The sequence below is a fragment of the Mustela nigripes genome, chromosome 8 (genome assembly GCF_022355385.1).
Source record: "Mustela nigripes isolate SB6536 chromosome 8, MUSNIG.SB6536, whole genome shotgun sequence".
In the NCBI taxonomy this organism is placed as follows: domain Eukaryota; kingdom Metazoa; phylum Chordata; class Mammalia; order Carnivora; family Mustelidae; genus Mustela; species Mustela nigripes.
The window spans coordinates 31,543,378-31,557,665 of NC_081564.1; the positions used below are offsets into that span (position 1 = coordinate 31,543,378).

General features: G+C 49.5%; 1 protein-coding gene and 1 pseudogene across 1 annotated transcript in view; both read right to left on the reverse strand.

Moving 5' to 3' along the window:
- Nucleotides 1–3,699, reverse strand: part of LOC132022976 (calcium uniporter regulatory subunit MCUb, mitochondrial-like) — an 18,920-nt pseudogene extending 15,221 nt beyond the window's left edge.
- Nucleotides 3,700–12,141: 8,442 nt separating this feature from the next.
- Nucleotides 12,142–14,288, reverse strand: part of IMPA2 (inositol monophosphatase 2) — a 42,294-nt gene continuing 40,147 nt past the window's right edge. Inside the window, exons 7-8 of the mRNA XM_059409162.1 lie at nt 13,830–13,981; nt 12,142–12,694 (exon numbers count right to left, since the gene is read on the reverse strand). Of these exons, the coding sequence (XP_059265145.1) occupies nt 12,579–12,694; nt 13,830–13,981 (268 nt within the window). The 3' untranslated portion in view covers nt 12,142–12,578. The remainder of the gene's footprint in view (nt 12,695–13,829; nt 13,982–14,288) is intronic.

A 14,288-nucleotide genomic window follows, 5' to 3' on the forward strand; every position in this document is an offset into this window, starting at 1 on the left:
TTTGGCTTCTGAGTGAGCTTTGATTCCTGCTTTTATCTGTTGGAGAGGCTGGGGCTGTCCCACCAGGTGGTGGGTTTTCTCTAGTGAATGGAGCTCTCTCTTTTTCTGAAAGTCTTCTAAATGCAAAGCTGGAAACAGACTGTGAACCAAAGATTTCACATTTTCCATCTCAGTAGCCTGCTCCATATTCAGTTTTTTCCTTCTTAGGGCACCGTACCTCTTGAGGCATTTTTGTTAATGACAAGTTTAAAACCATACATTAGCAAATTTTCCATCAAGGAAGAAGCTGGAATTTCACTGCCATGGGCTGTGAAGATGGCTGCAGTTTGACGCCATTATCTTCATTTGGTAGGTCCCGGAAGAAGGACCCGACTGTTGATAACACGGGTTTGACCACAAATTAACAGTGCGCTTTTCTGGATGGCAAAGTAAGTGTTAACAAAGGAAGGCCGTGTCTATCAGGGGGCACCACTCTACTCTGAAGACCTGACTGATAGTGTTGTAGATTTCCACACAGTTTCACCGGCCGTAGTGCCATGCTCGGCCCTAGCGTCCGGGGGTCAGCGGCATCCGTGGGCAGTTTGGCCAAGGACCCCTCCCGAGCATCCCCAGTGCTGGGACACAGCCTCCAGCCTGGGTCAGCAAGCCCTGGTCAGTGGGGACGGCGGGAGACTCTTCAGCTTGCAAAACTCTGCGTGTCAGTGTCCAGAAGCAGGGCTCCCATTCCATCTTTTATTATTATTATTTTTTAAAGAGTTTATTTATTTGTTTGACAGAGAGAGATACAGTGAGAGAGGGAACACAAGCAGGGGGGAGTGGGAGAGGGAGAAGCAGGCTTCCCTTGAGCAGGGAGCCCGATGCAGGGCTTGATCCCAGGAGCCTGGGATCATGACCCCCAGCCGAAGGCAGACCCTAAACGACTGAGCCAGCCAGGCGGCCCTCCCATTCCATCTTAAATTTCACTTAAAGTCATTAAATGCCTCTTCCCAAGTTACTACTGTAGCCAGAAAAACAAAAACCACCTCCTGTCGAACACTTGATTAAACTCTGGATGAACTTGTTCAGTTCCATCTTGTACTCTTATTGGACTCAGATTTTACATCGTATCTTTACTTTGGCCATGACCTATGCTGACAATTTTTGGTTACCCACACACTGTGGCATACATATTACATAGAATAATGGCATTTACTCCGTCACGATTCCTACATCCCGTGTCCACACAGTCATGGGTACGGAAGAGCACAGCAGGTAAGTTCCGCCTGCCGTCAAGGGACAGACAGCTCAAATCACCCCCTAAGTCTCAGGGTCAGCTCAGAGCCTAAATGGTTTTTGCAGGGCGCCCACGCCTGCGAGCACCTGTAGCCTCGGGCGCCACGCAGTTCGCCACCGCCGACAGCAGGGGGCGGCCTCCGCCCAGCGCCGCGCGGCCGAGCTCCCCGGCCCCAGGTCTAGGGACACAGAGAATCACTCCCGGGGAGGGGCAGGGGGGTGCCGGGCCGGTTTCCCCAGAAGCTAAGCTCCTCTCTGGGGAATCTGGTGCAGAAGGTTCGGTCCTCAGAAGTCACTGCCCAGTGGCTTGTTCTGGCGAGACTGCGCCTCCTATGACCCGCGCGGCCTGGGCTCCATGAAGAAGAGGAGGGGAGCTCAGGTGGGAGGCGGGGCTCCCGGGGAATAAGTGTAGTCAGCGGCCTCGAAGCTTTGGTGCGCCGGAATTTGTCATGAGACCATAAGATGGGACACCCTTTGGCCGCAGGAAGCTGCTTGCGACATTCTTCTCAGGCTCGGAGGCCTACCTGCCGCTGGTTCTTAAGAAGGACACACCCTGGGGCGCCTGGGGGGGCTCAGTGGGGTAAGCCTCTGCCTTCGGCTCAGGTCATGATCTCAGGGTCCTGGAATCGAGCCCCGCATCAGGCTCTCTGCTCAGCGGGGAGCCTGCTTCCTTTCCTCTCTCTCTGCCTCTCTGCCTACTTGTGATCTCTCTCTATGTAAAAAAACAAAAAACAAAAAAAAAAAAACCTTAAAAAAAGAAAAAGGACACACCCTGTCCAGATATCTCTTTCTCTAGCCCCAGACCTTTCTGCTCTGGGGTGTAACCTGGGTGCCTTAGTGCTGGCATGATTTCAGTAAAATGAAGAATCAGAATCCCCAAAGATCTAAAGGACATGCTGAGAAGAAGGGGCATGCTACAAGGGGCAAAAGAAAAAGCCCTCTGTGTAATTCTAAAAAGCTCCCTCATGACCAGGGAGGCGTATCTTCATAGCAACACATGTGATTAAGGGCTTTGACTTCGTTTTAGTTGTTGAAAATCAAAAAAGAAAAACCACATACCTACTGTGTGTGTGACTTAAGTCATTTATATTTTTTTCAAAAAATATTTATTTAGAGAGAGAGCGGGGGAGAGGGGCAGAGGGAGAGAGAAGGAGAGAATCCTAAGCAGACTTCCTGCTACGGTCAGAGTCTTGTTGGGGGGTGGATTGAGTGTTGGGGTGGGGGGGAGTGGGCTCGATTTTAGGACCCTGAGATCATGGCCCAAGCTGAAATCAAGAGTCGGATGCTCAACAGAATGAGCCCCCCAGTTGTCCCTTAAGTCATTAATATCTTAGTGAGACTCACTCTTTTCCAGGCCAGGGAGGCTGGAGCTCTGGCTCTGTGCCATGTGGGTCCCGCAGCATGAGAAGGGTGTGGAGCTGCCTCCCTGTCCAGGGCAGAGGCCTTGGGGGCACCCTGCTGACATTCCACCTGAGACGTGGAGAACTGAAAAAGTCACAACATGAAAACACTCCTGCTAAATGGCCGTTGGAGGCTGAAACCCAAAACAAGGAGGAAAGGGCTTTTCATTAACCTAACCCTTTACTGAAATGGTTTCGGTGAATCTGGTCCAGGTGCCAGATGTGCACAGAGCTTGGGGTGAGAAGCAAGGCCATCCTGGGGGATGGGGAGGGGACAGAGGTCATGCCCATGCTGAGTCAGGCCATCTGGACCTGGGCAGGAGATATGGGATTGCACAGCAGTTCGGCATATCAGAATGACCCTGGGCCCTTCCTGCCCCTGCACAGCTTCCTCCTCCTCCAGGGCTGATGGGGGAGCTAAATGACTGATACTGTTGCTTTTCTGGCGGTGACTCCGTCAGGTAAATCCCCAGTCTACTGTAAGGACAGTGACTGGTGGGATCTGTAGCACAGAGACCAGGTCATTCACCTGAGCGGGAGGCTGGACCAGGGGATTCCTAATGCCTCCCGCATCCCCCCTGGGAGACTCCCTCATTAGGCTGAAGAGGCCTCCAGGAGACATTGTCAGAGCCCCAAATAGGTTATGCCTGAATGTATTCAATCATCTTACGGAACAGAGGACAACCCTGTGGCATGCCTCATGAACCATGAACGTTGCCTCGTGGAATGGCAGCTCATCTACCGACCGCTGGAGAGGTCTAGTGACAAAAGCACTCTCTTGAGTGTTTTCAGCATGAAGGGCTGCTTTGCTTAGTGCTAAAGGCCTTGTGAGTTGGCCCTGGTGTTTTTAGCATCACCTTCTTGTCCCCGTCCTGGATGACACTATGCCCCTCCCCCACTGTGCAGCACTTGGTCCGAACTCCCACTCCCCCTGGAATGTTCTGCTCCTGATCCCTGACCAAGCCCACACTCCACTCCCCTCGCCCCCCTGCAACTCAGCAACTCACCTCCTCAAACTCAGAGCCATCACTGCCTCCAGGAAGCCTGAGCCATGCTCACGGGTTCTCCCGGAGCCCTGTGCAAGCCCCTCCTGCCAGCCCTCTCCAGTGGGACTATGCAGTGCTGGTCACTGGAGGGCAGGCCAAGGTTACCCTGACCTACATTTCTTTTTTTCCCCAACTTAATACACAACTTTTATTGCATCTTTGAAATAACACAAGTAAGTCTGAGGACTCACTGGACATCTTGCTGTTTCTGTATCTGGACCATTTAAATCTTATTCATCAGCCATCTCTTGAAGTGTTTCTTTTCAGAAACATAGATACCATCCCCAAGCTTTCTGGTACCCTTGTCTTTCACTGTTGGGACTTGCTGAATCAAACAATCAAAGCAGTTGACTTTGATACAAGTTCAAGTTTGTTTCAAGAATTAACTAATCTTTCTGGGCCAGAGAGACTGAGCAGGCAAGGCTGGGCCTCAGGCACACCCTGAAGCTGTATTTTTTTTGCCCAAGAAATGGCCGATTTCAACAAGAGAACCATTCTTCTGAATAATGATGCTGATGGGAAAGCGAGCAGACCAGACCGTACGTTTTACTGGAAGCCTGGTGTGACACTCTCGATCATCTTCTGTACGTGAGCACAGATGTGCGAACGGCAGCCAGGTCCTTTCGGGTTCCCCACCATTGGTAACCTGGAGCCTCTCCTTTTCCCTCTCAAGGGGGCAGAGTTCTGCACCGCTGTGATCCAGGTCTCTCTCCGCAGCTTCCTCTGGGCCCTTCGAGATAACAGCACGTCCCTGTGGAGTCATGCCGACATTTTCTAGAAAGTTGACAGTTTGATTGCAGAGATGGTCTTCATTCTTGGAATGGGTGTACTGTTGTCGCAGACAGGAACCTCTGATCTCCAAGGGCCTAAAGGAAGGGAAGCCTGACCAGTGCTGGGGCAGAGGGAGAGGTCGAAGCCGTGGAGTGGGAAGGCTTCGGCTCCTGCAAATCTGTCTGTTCTTGGGGTCCATCTGTTGGATGTAGTCATGTGCATACAGGTTTGTATACTCTGCCTAAGCCTGGGAGCAGCCCAGTTGAGCCCAGAGAGGCTCCACGGGGTGGCTCAGAGCCACCCACTTGGTGAGTGGCGCCCATGGGCACAGCTCGGCACTTCCCATCATCACAGGGAACACAAAGGGTTGGTTCAGAAGGCCTGCTGCTTCTGGCAATCATCCAGGCTTTTAGGCCACTGATTTGGTTCTTTGCTTATGCTTTTAAAAGCCTGTTCTAAGGGTGCCTGAGTGGCTCAGTAGGTTAAGCCTCTGACTCTTGATTTTGGCTCAGGTCATGATCTCCGGCTCGTGGGGTCCAGCCCACCACTGGACTCAGGGCTGCTGGAACATGGAGCCTACTTGGGATTCTCTGTCTCCCTCTGGCCCTCCCCTGAGCTCGCTCTCTTTCTCTCTCTCTCAATAAGAAAAAAGTAGTCTGTTCTATTTATAGCTTACCTCCATGGAAAAAAGCATGATGATTAAAGTGTGTTGCATACTTTAATGTGGTTACTGCTGAGGAAAGCAAGGGAGGTATTTTCTGAGATTGCCTAAAGTCCTGAGTGAAGAATAATTATGGAACTGATTGTGAATGGCTTAATGAGTCAGGCAAAGCCTGTGTAAACCTTGGTGTAATCTGCCTAAATATTTCTAGCTTTCTCCAATACCTGAACAATTCCATTTGGCTGTGAAAGATGCTATGATTCCCCCACCCCGAATATTTAATTGTCAAAGAAATATCACCTGGCATTTCACAGCTCTGGAAACCTTCACATATTGTCCTGTGACATCTTCTCAGTGGCCCTGGGAGAGGGATTGGACAGGTTCCACATTCCACAGGCCACCAAAGACCGAAGAAGGCAAGGCAGTTCAAAGTTACACAGCTACTGTAGTGTGACCTTGGGACCAGAGTCTGTTTTCTGACTCCTGGTTTGGATAGTGACATTTAGTGAAGTGCTAAGACAAAGTGTTTTCCCTTTTATTTCGGGCTAGGTCATCAAAGAGTAGGTGAATGGTATTTTGCAAGGAAGTCAATGATACGGTGAACAGTCTGGTTGACTGTGAAGATCACAAAAGTGGGCTGCTTGTTTGAGCTCATTTGGATTCTGGGAGGCTGGTCCAGGCTTCCCGTTCCCCGGTGGTCTGTGCTCTGTGCTCCAGCCTGGACTTTGGCTTCAGGGTCTCAGGCACCTCCCTGTTCTCCAGGGGGTCTCTCTGCTTCCCTGGAAGAGGCGTGACAATGCTCATACCAAAGGCTTTGCAAAGCCAGCTCCAGACTCTGAGCAAGTGCCAACCGCAGACGCAAACCACGGGTCAGGACACCCAAGTAGGTTGCTTGGAGGGTGCTTGCTCAAAGGCTTTTCCTGCGGGGAGTTATTTCTCTGAAGAAATCTTTCCTTAGACATTTAAGAACTAAAAGGCTTCACGTAATTAATAATTGCTACACCCTAAAATGCATGTTGAAGAAAGCAAGGAATTTCTCGTGTGTCTACATTTATACTCAGAACTGAGAATATCCTGAGCAAATAAAATCTCGCAGATCTAAGCTTAGGAAGATCACCAACAGTTCGGTGAATCGTGAGCATATCTTTTAAACGTTCATTCAGGGGCACCTGGGTGGCTCAGTGGGTTAAGCCTCTGCCTTTGGCTCAGGTCATGATCTCAGGGTCCTGGGATCAAGCCCCGCTTTGGGCTCTCTGCTCAGTAGGGAGCCTGTCCCCCCCCCCACCCCCTACCTGCCTCTCTGCCTATTTATGATCTCTCTCTCTCTCTCTGTCAAATAAATAAATAAATAAATAAAATCTTTAAAAAAAAGTTCATTCAAAGAAGTCATACCGTTTTTTAGAAAGTCCCATTCAACGAAGTCGTAAAATGGTAAATTGGGGTGTTTCCAGAGAGGAAAGAGAACCCAACCTCCTCAAAGATTATTATCACTGTGCTTCTGGGTGAGACCAGGGCACCTGGGCCCGCGAGCACAAGGTACTCAGCAGTTCTGGGTTTTTCTGGAAGGTGGTCAGACATGGAGTAGGCTTTATACCCTCAAAGACACAACTATACACTAATACACTAAAGTGTAATTAAGATACAGTGTTCAGGGCCGCCTGGGTGGCTCAGTGGTTTAAGCCGCTGCCTTCGGCTCAGGTCATGATCTCAGGGTTCTGGGATCGAGTCCCGCATCGGGCTCTCTGCTTGGCAGAGAGCCTGCTTCCCTCTCACTCTCTCTGCCTGCCTCTCTGCCTACCTGTGATCTCTGTCAAATAAATAAAAATTTAAAAAAAAATCTAAAAAAAAAAAAAGATACAGTGTTCACAAGAAGGTAAACCTGTGTAAATAGACAAAGAACCCAGAGCTACTTAAAAACACAATGTATTTGCTGTCCCAGCTGGATAATACACACCTCTTCTCCATTCCTGCTGGGAACTTTGGTGAGGTGTGGTATTTATTAGGTCACAGGCTGAGGGGGCAGAATCTGGAAAGAGCCTTGGAGAACTGTAATGCACAAATGTGAGGTTTCAAGTGGGGCCTCAGTTTCCATCAGTGGTTTGCCCAAGGTCACATGGCTAGTTGGTATAGAGCCAGGAGTTGAACATAGAACCAGTTCTGATCCTTGTTCGATGTGCTACTCACACTTCTGTACATTTCCCCTTGAATCGTAAGCATCTAAAATTTATGCTCAGGAGTGCCTGGGTAGCTCAGTCAGTTAAGCATCTGCCTTCAGCTCAGGTCATGATCCCAGGGTTCTGGAATGGAGCCCTGCAGGGGGCTACTTGTTCAGAGGGGAATCTGTTTCTCCCTCTACCACTCCCCCTGCTTGCGTTCCCACTCTCAGTTAAATAAATAAAATCTTAAAAACAAAAAATAAAATATATGCTCAATAACCCACATCAATGTTTTCAAAGTCACAAATGTATGCCTAAAAGACACTAATTTATGTTCAGAATGACCTTATCATAATATTAAATTACCATAATATTCTGGTATTGCTTTTAAGTTTCTCTTTTTTTTCCTTCCAATACGTGTGGGCTTGGAGGAAGGTTCCCTTCCAGTTCATTCTACTAGCAGCTTTATGTCATAAGTAGGTTCCCTTGAAGCATTATAAAAACGGCTAAAGGGGGGCGCCTGGGTGGCTCAGTGGATTAAAGCCTCTGTCTTCGGCTCAGGTCATGATCCCAGAGTCCTAGGATCGAGCCCCACATCGGGCTCTCTGCTCAGCAGGGAGCCTGCTTTCTCCTCTCTCTGCCTGCCTCTCTGCCTACTTATAATCTCCATCTGTCAAATAAATAAATAAAATCTTAAAAAAAAAAACAGCTAAAGGTCGTCTGTGTGTACGTGTAAATAATCTACAGACTAGGAGACGGATACATACAGAAAGATTTTTTGAAACGATCGCTGTCAGGGAACCAGACAGCCTTTCCCAACACCACATATACTGAGCCCAGGTGATAAAAACAGCGGTCTGAGAACCAGCATTTGTTCTCAAAGCACAGTGGTTTCCAGGAAACCTGGAGAACCAAGAGGCAGGTGATTGGTGCCTGCTTTTATTAACCCCTACCTTCACGTGTATTTAGTATGGACACGGTCACTGCACGGCTGATCACCCCATGCAGATCATGAAGGAAACTCTTTTTCGATAGCAAATTTACCACTAATAACCCAAGGGGAAGTGGTGGTAAGGCATCTGGGTAACTGACTCCCAAAGGGACTAATCTGCTGGGGAAGTTGGAGGGGGTGCAGTGGGGCACTACTCTTTGCACTCAGTGGGGGGCCTACAGCTTGCCTCTGAGAGGAGAGGCGGGTGGTGGGGGGATTTAGCCGTGCAGAGAGGAGACCCTGGGGGTCAGCCCGGCTTGCGGAGGGGTGCCCACGGGTGTGGTCTGGTGAAAGTGACCTGGGTTATTATACAGGCCGACCTCTGAATTTTAGGGGCCAGAGACAACAAAAGCCATGGAAGCTCCCCAAATATTTTCTGGCATTGATGGTGAATCAGGAACATAAGGGAAAAAGTTAAGGGCAGGTTGCAATTTTCACTCAACCCTCCTGTCCTGGCCTGAGGATGGTACCGATCTGGTAAATGTGCAGATGTTCGGTCACGGTTCCTGACCCTTCACACGACTTACAGAACCAGTCATTAGAAAACCCAGATTTGATACTCTTCGTCAATAGTTCCGATGCTAAGGATGTAGAAGGGAAGCTACACACAGGAATGCTGCAGTAACTCAGTATGAGTTACTGAGGAAAGGGGAATCTTCCCTGTTTTAAGTCTGTAACGAGCAGAGTGACATGCCCTCACTCATTAGCTACCCAAAGGTACCACCAGCACATATGCCTTTGGGGTGGTCTCTCACTGCTCTATGATGGAAACCGAGAGTGTAAACTGGACTCGGGAGTAGATGAACTGCTCGCTGCCATTCTATTGTCTGACTGAATTGGATGATTAAAAATGAAGTTCATATTGGAAAACAGAACCCAAATAATCAGGGAAATGCTCTAGTGGATATCCATGCTAAATCAGTCAGTATACAACTTGAGTGAACTCCTAAGATTGATCTAGCCAAATTATTTATGATAATCTATATAAAAGACAAAATCGGGCATCCGAGCTGGAGCAACAAATGTTGAGACCAAGTGTGCAAATTTATTATTAGACGAGGATACACTGAGGGCCCGGATGGCCTCCTGGTTCTTCCCGAGTCCTTAAAAATACCATTACGAGATGTGCTACATTCTGCAACTCATCATGGCACAGAAAAAAATGACCTAAATTATGAAAAAGCTTTAGTGGGTGACTGTACCAAGGCCACAAAATTGGTTTGTGACCAATGTCTGATTGATCGAACCCCTAACCCAGGAAGACCATTAAGATGGCCCACTAGATGGAACCCTATGGGGCCATTTGAACACTTACAAATGGGATTCATCTGATTGCTACCACAATGGGTTATCAATATGTCCTCGTCATTGTTTGTATTTTCTCAGGATGGACTGACATCTTACTCAAGGGCTGACGTCACAACCATGGCCAAGAAACTCTTAGAAAAGATAATTTTCTTCATGGGGTATCCCCAGAGAGACCTCCAGTGATGGGGAGCTCATTTTGCTGGGCAAATAATTAAACAAATAGGGTGCTGCTGACGCAATGGCATTACTACTGTCCTTACATCTTCAGTCATCTAGTAAAGTCGAATGGACAGATGGTAGCTTAAAACTAAAGCTAGCTGAATTACCAGAATCGACTGGATCGCCCTGGGCAAACGTTCCACCTTCAGTTTTGATGGCAATGAGATCAATACTTACGGGAAAGCATAAATTAACATCTCATGAAATAGTAATAGGAAGACCTGTGCCTTTGATGATAGGACCATGTGTGTCTCCGTACTCATAAATTGGTATGACTCAGTACTGTAAAGTTTTAATGGATTATGCCACAGTGTCTTTCTACCAGGTGAAGGAAGCTTTTCATGACCCTCCTGCAGATGGTTGAAACTCCCACAGCTTAGACCCTGGAGAGTGGGTCTTTTGACCTAAGAAAGAACCCGCCCTTGAACCTCATTAGAAAGAATCCTACTATGTTCTCCTCACTATCCAGATGGCAGCCAAACTTCAGAAACTTGAACCTTGGGTCCACAGCTTGTAGTTGAAAGGGCTCCTCTAGACTCTCGGAACTATACACCAGCCAGAGGTGTGAGGTTACAACTGAGCACAGAGGTCCTCCCGCAGAAGCATACAGCTCTCCCAGGATCATAGATCCAAATATTCGTCTCCAGTATGAAACCTTTATCTGTTTTGCCCATTTGCTATCGCCTTTTCTGTTATTGCATGGGAAGATACTACTATAATTAGGACTTCACAAACAATAGCTATTGTAGGAAACTACACTAATTGCTGGATTCATCACGCTAAGCCAAAATCAGGACCTGAAGGGAATCCTGAAGGCCATGGCGTGCCTAAATTGTTCTGCAGGTGCATTTTTATAAAGTTAACACCCTAAGTCTACATAGGCTTGTTTCTTGCCTCAATGTAATCCGATCCTGGGTCTCTGATGCTAACACCCAAATGTACCTCTTGGCTACACCTTCACAGGCAGGGGTTGGGCAGTGACCTCTACGCTTGGGCAACTTGTCCTGACAGCTGGAGGGTGAAGGACAACGTGCCCTTGCTGTAGTTACTGTTCCACTGTCCCTTCACAACACCTTGGGAACGCGACAGCGTTCCAGTCCCCTGAATTTACCAGAAAGAAGTTGACCCCTCTGCATGCACGTCATGTGGAAGGTCCCTTCTTCCCTGGCTTGGGGTTGTTACAAAGGAACATATGTTTAGACACTGGCCCTTAACCCTGACAACCCCTGCTGAGTCTAAAGGCCACAGCTCTGTCGCGGCAATGGTCTGAGATAACAGAACTGCTTCAGGTTACTTGTTGGCTGAACGAGGGAGAGTCTGTGCCAGGGCAAATACCTCTGGCTGTTCCTAGATCAAGACCTCTGGTTCTGTAGAAATGCCAACACAAGAAATTAACAAACAAGCTCCTTGGACGCAGGTTGATCCCTCATCTGCTCTGTCCTCTGATTTATTTGATACTGGCTGGTTTGGGTCATGGCGGGGGTGGGGGATGGGAGAGGGCAGGGCAGGAGGACACTGCAGTGTCCCGGTATTTTCCACCTAATAGGATCACGATCCATCTGGTGGGCCATGTTCTCTCAACGCTCTCGCAGGCTCGTAGCCACCAGCACGTGATGGTCGCACGGTGCTCGGAGAAACAGAAACGAGCTGAACGATGGGAAAAACAGCGACAGCCACTCTTCCACAGATCCGACACCACAACCCAGGAGTTTCACAACGGGACAAGAGCAGTGGAACTCTGACGGTGACTGAGACTGACACAGTACAAAAGTCTTGGGCAATCTCTCACGTACGGGAGGATGACCAAAGAAGGAGATTCTTAAATTAATTAAAAAGGAGGCCATCAGTTTGAGGTGGCTTCTAACGTCATAGCACCCACATAAGCAAACCACAATGGAAGCCCACATGTAAATTCTCACGGTCACAAGAGTGAACCTACGGACAAGCCATCCAAATAGCCAGCCAGGCGCTAAGTTCCTCACTTTGCCTTTGCCTTTTCTCTATAAAAGTTCTTCCCCAGCTCCCGTGGCCAGAGGCCTTCCAGCCACTTTTGCTTTGGTACTGCTCGACTGGAGCCGATTTTCGCTCAAGTAAATACCTAAAACTTTTCATATGCCTCACTTTTATCTATTAACACATGCATGGTAATTCCTGGAGCAGTTTTCGCAGTGCTTATCGAAGGCAGCAGACAGTAAACCCTGCCAACTTGGGGCTTTTGTATGCCGACTTTCCCAAAGAGCCTGGATCTCCAGCCGTGGGGGCTGTGGGTCATTTGGGGAAACAGGCGACACTTACGGAGGGACACAGAGAAGCAGAGTGCCATTGTTTCGATTTATTGCATTCTGAAGTACCATGGGGGAGGGCCTGAGAACAAGTCCGCTTTATCAGCAGTTCTAAAGCCTTATTACCTGAGATTGACATTCTGGAGGAAAAAAATTGAGACTGAATTTTTAATACATACACCATATCCGAGACTGGGGTTTTGGCTCTGATAGAAGTACTTGCACTAGCCTGAAAAAGGCTACGTGAGATTAGAGAGAGACACCAGCTACACACCGAATCTGGGTAAAAGGCGTGGACTTAACCAGAAAGCCACATACATTAGCCAAACACCTCCCTCCGGGGCTTGTCAGGGACACTTGACGCGTGCAGGCCACTCATGGCAGCGTCTTCCCTGGGGCTCGCTGCCAGCCCCAGCATTCCCGGGAAGGGCCAGGCCGGGGGTCGCGTTTCTCTGCCCCTCTCTGCTCCCCTTCACTTCTCATCATCCCGCCCGTAGTTAATGGTCTGTAAGGCCTGAGCTATGAGCGTCGCCATCTCCCGGGTGCCCGCAGCAACCACTCTGCAAGACATGAGGTCGAGAGGTCCCCCTGAGGACAGAGAGAGGAGAGGGCACCTGAGTTACTGCAGAAGGCAGACGGTCCTGAAGGAGGACTCGGCACACGAACATTCCCAGGAAAACAAAGGTCCCAGGCCAGGCAGAGGCGGGACCAGACAACGAGATCTGGACCGGAGCCCGGCTCTCAGCACCTCAGCACCCCTCTGCTGCCCCAGCAAGAGAGCAGTGGAGGCTGTGCTGGCCGAATGTAGGCTCGGGTCCAGCAACAGGGACTAAGGGTCACAGGATCAATTAGACCCGGTAGGAGAAGGTAGTTCTCAAATGTCTGCTACCTGGGTGGCACCGGGGACCCCATGTGATGGAAGTCCCCATTTGGCAGGTCTAAAGTCTGAGCAGAGACCTGATGCAGGCTGGCTAACAGGTCGTGCTGAAAAAGCTAGAGAATGGGATCTAAGAAGATGCACTCAGTCTCAGACCCCCTGTTCCTAAATGTTAGAAAAGGGTCGGTCTGGAGTTCAGCAAGTTATGTGGGGAGTTAATAAGTTATGTGGGCAGAGATGCTATAGGACCTGCCCCCAGGGGGTTAGTCCCTGAGACACGAGGACCTTGATGTTGAAGAACAGGTCACCTTTTGGGATCCATTCCCCTAATACCTCACAGGGTGCTCACACTGTACACCCCGCTGACCCCATGCTGAATTACAGGGTGTGGAGGGTGCTAGCCTCCTCTTTGTGGAATGCAGAGCATGGCACTTCTTCTGCCCATCTCATCGAATCTGGTGGTGTCAGAACGGCTGGCTAGGAAACTGTCAAATGTACCCGAGTGTACAGTGTGGGTGCTGCTACTATGTGGCCGTATTGTGATCCTGGGGTCTCCTTCCCTGCCTCGAGGCGTAGAAAAGGAAGGCAGGAAAGCCGAGAAGGCACTGACCCATGCATGGCTTTTCCAACGTCCTCATAGGGTCTCTCACCAACTCACTCTGAGGAACTGGTGGTGGGGGTGGGCATCTGGTCTGGTAGTTACTGGGGCTAATATCAGGGATGCTGGGTTTGGTAGTATCATTTGCTTTAGCCTGGGAGACACTGGGTCTGGTGGCATTACTGGGTCTAGTCTCCACTGTCATTTCCCTGGGGACACTCAGCGGGCTGAGGGTCAGAGGGGCTCACCCGAAGTGTCCATCACAATGCCACCCGCTTCTCTGATGATGACTGTGGCTGCGGCCAGGTCCCAGCAGTGCAGGCCAAACTGGTAGTAGGCGTCTGCGGCCCCCGAGGCCAGGAGGCAGAGTGCCAAGGTGGAGCTCCCGATCACTCGGACCCTGGAGGAAAGGGAAGAGGGCAAAGGCTCCTGGGAGTGGTGCTGTGTCCAAGTTGGATTCCTCTTAGATAGCTGACGACATCCAAAGTCACCCCCCCACCAGGCATTCCCAGTCATTAAAAATGAGCCATGGGGTTTCTCTAATAAGCTCTAGATTCAAGATCTGGGTGCAGACCAGGGACATCCAAGAGAGCTTTCTGCGAGGACAGAAACGCTCCGCACTCTGGAAGTCACTAGCCACTGGTAGCTGATGAGCCCTTGTCGGGTACTGCGACTGAAGAACTCCAATCTTAATTCCACTGAAATTT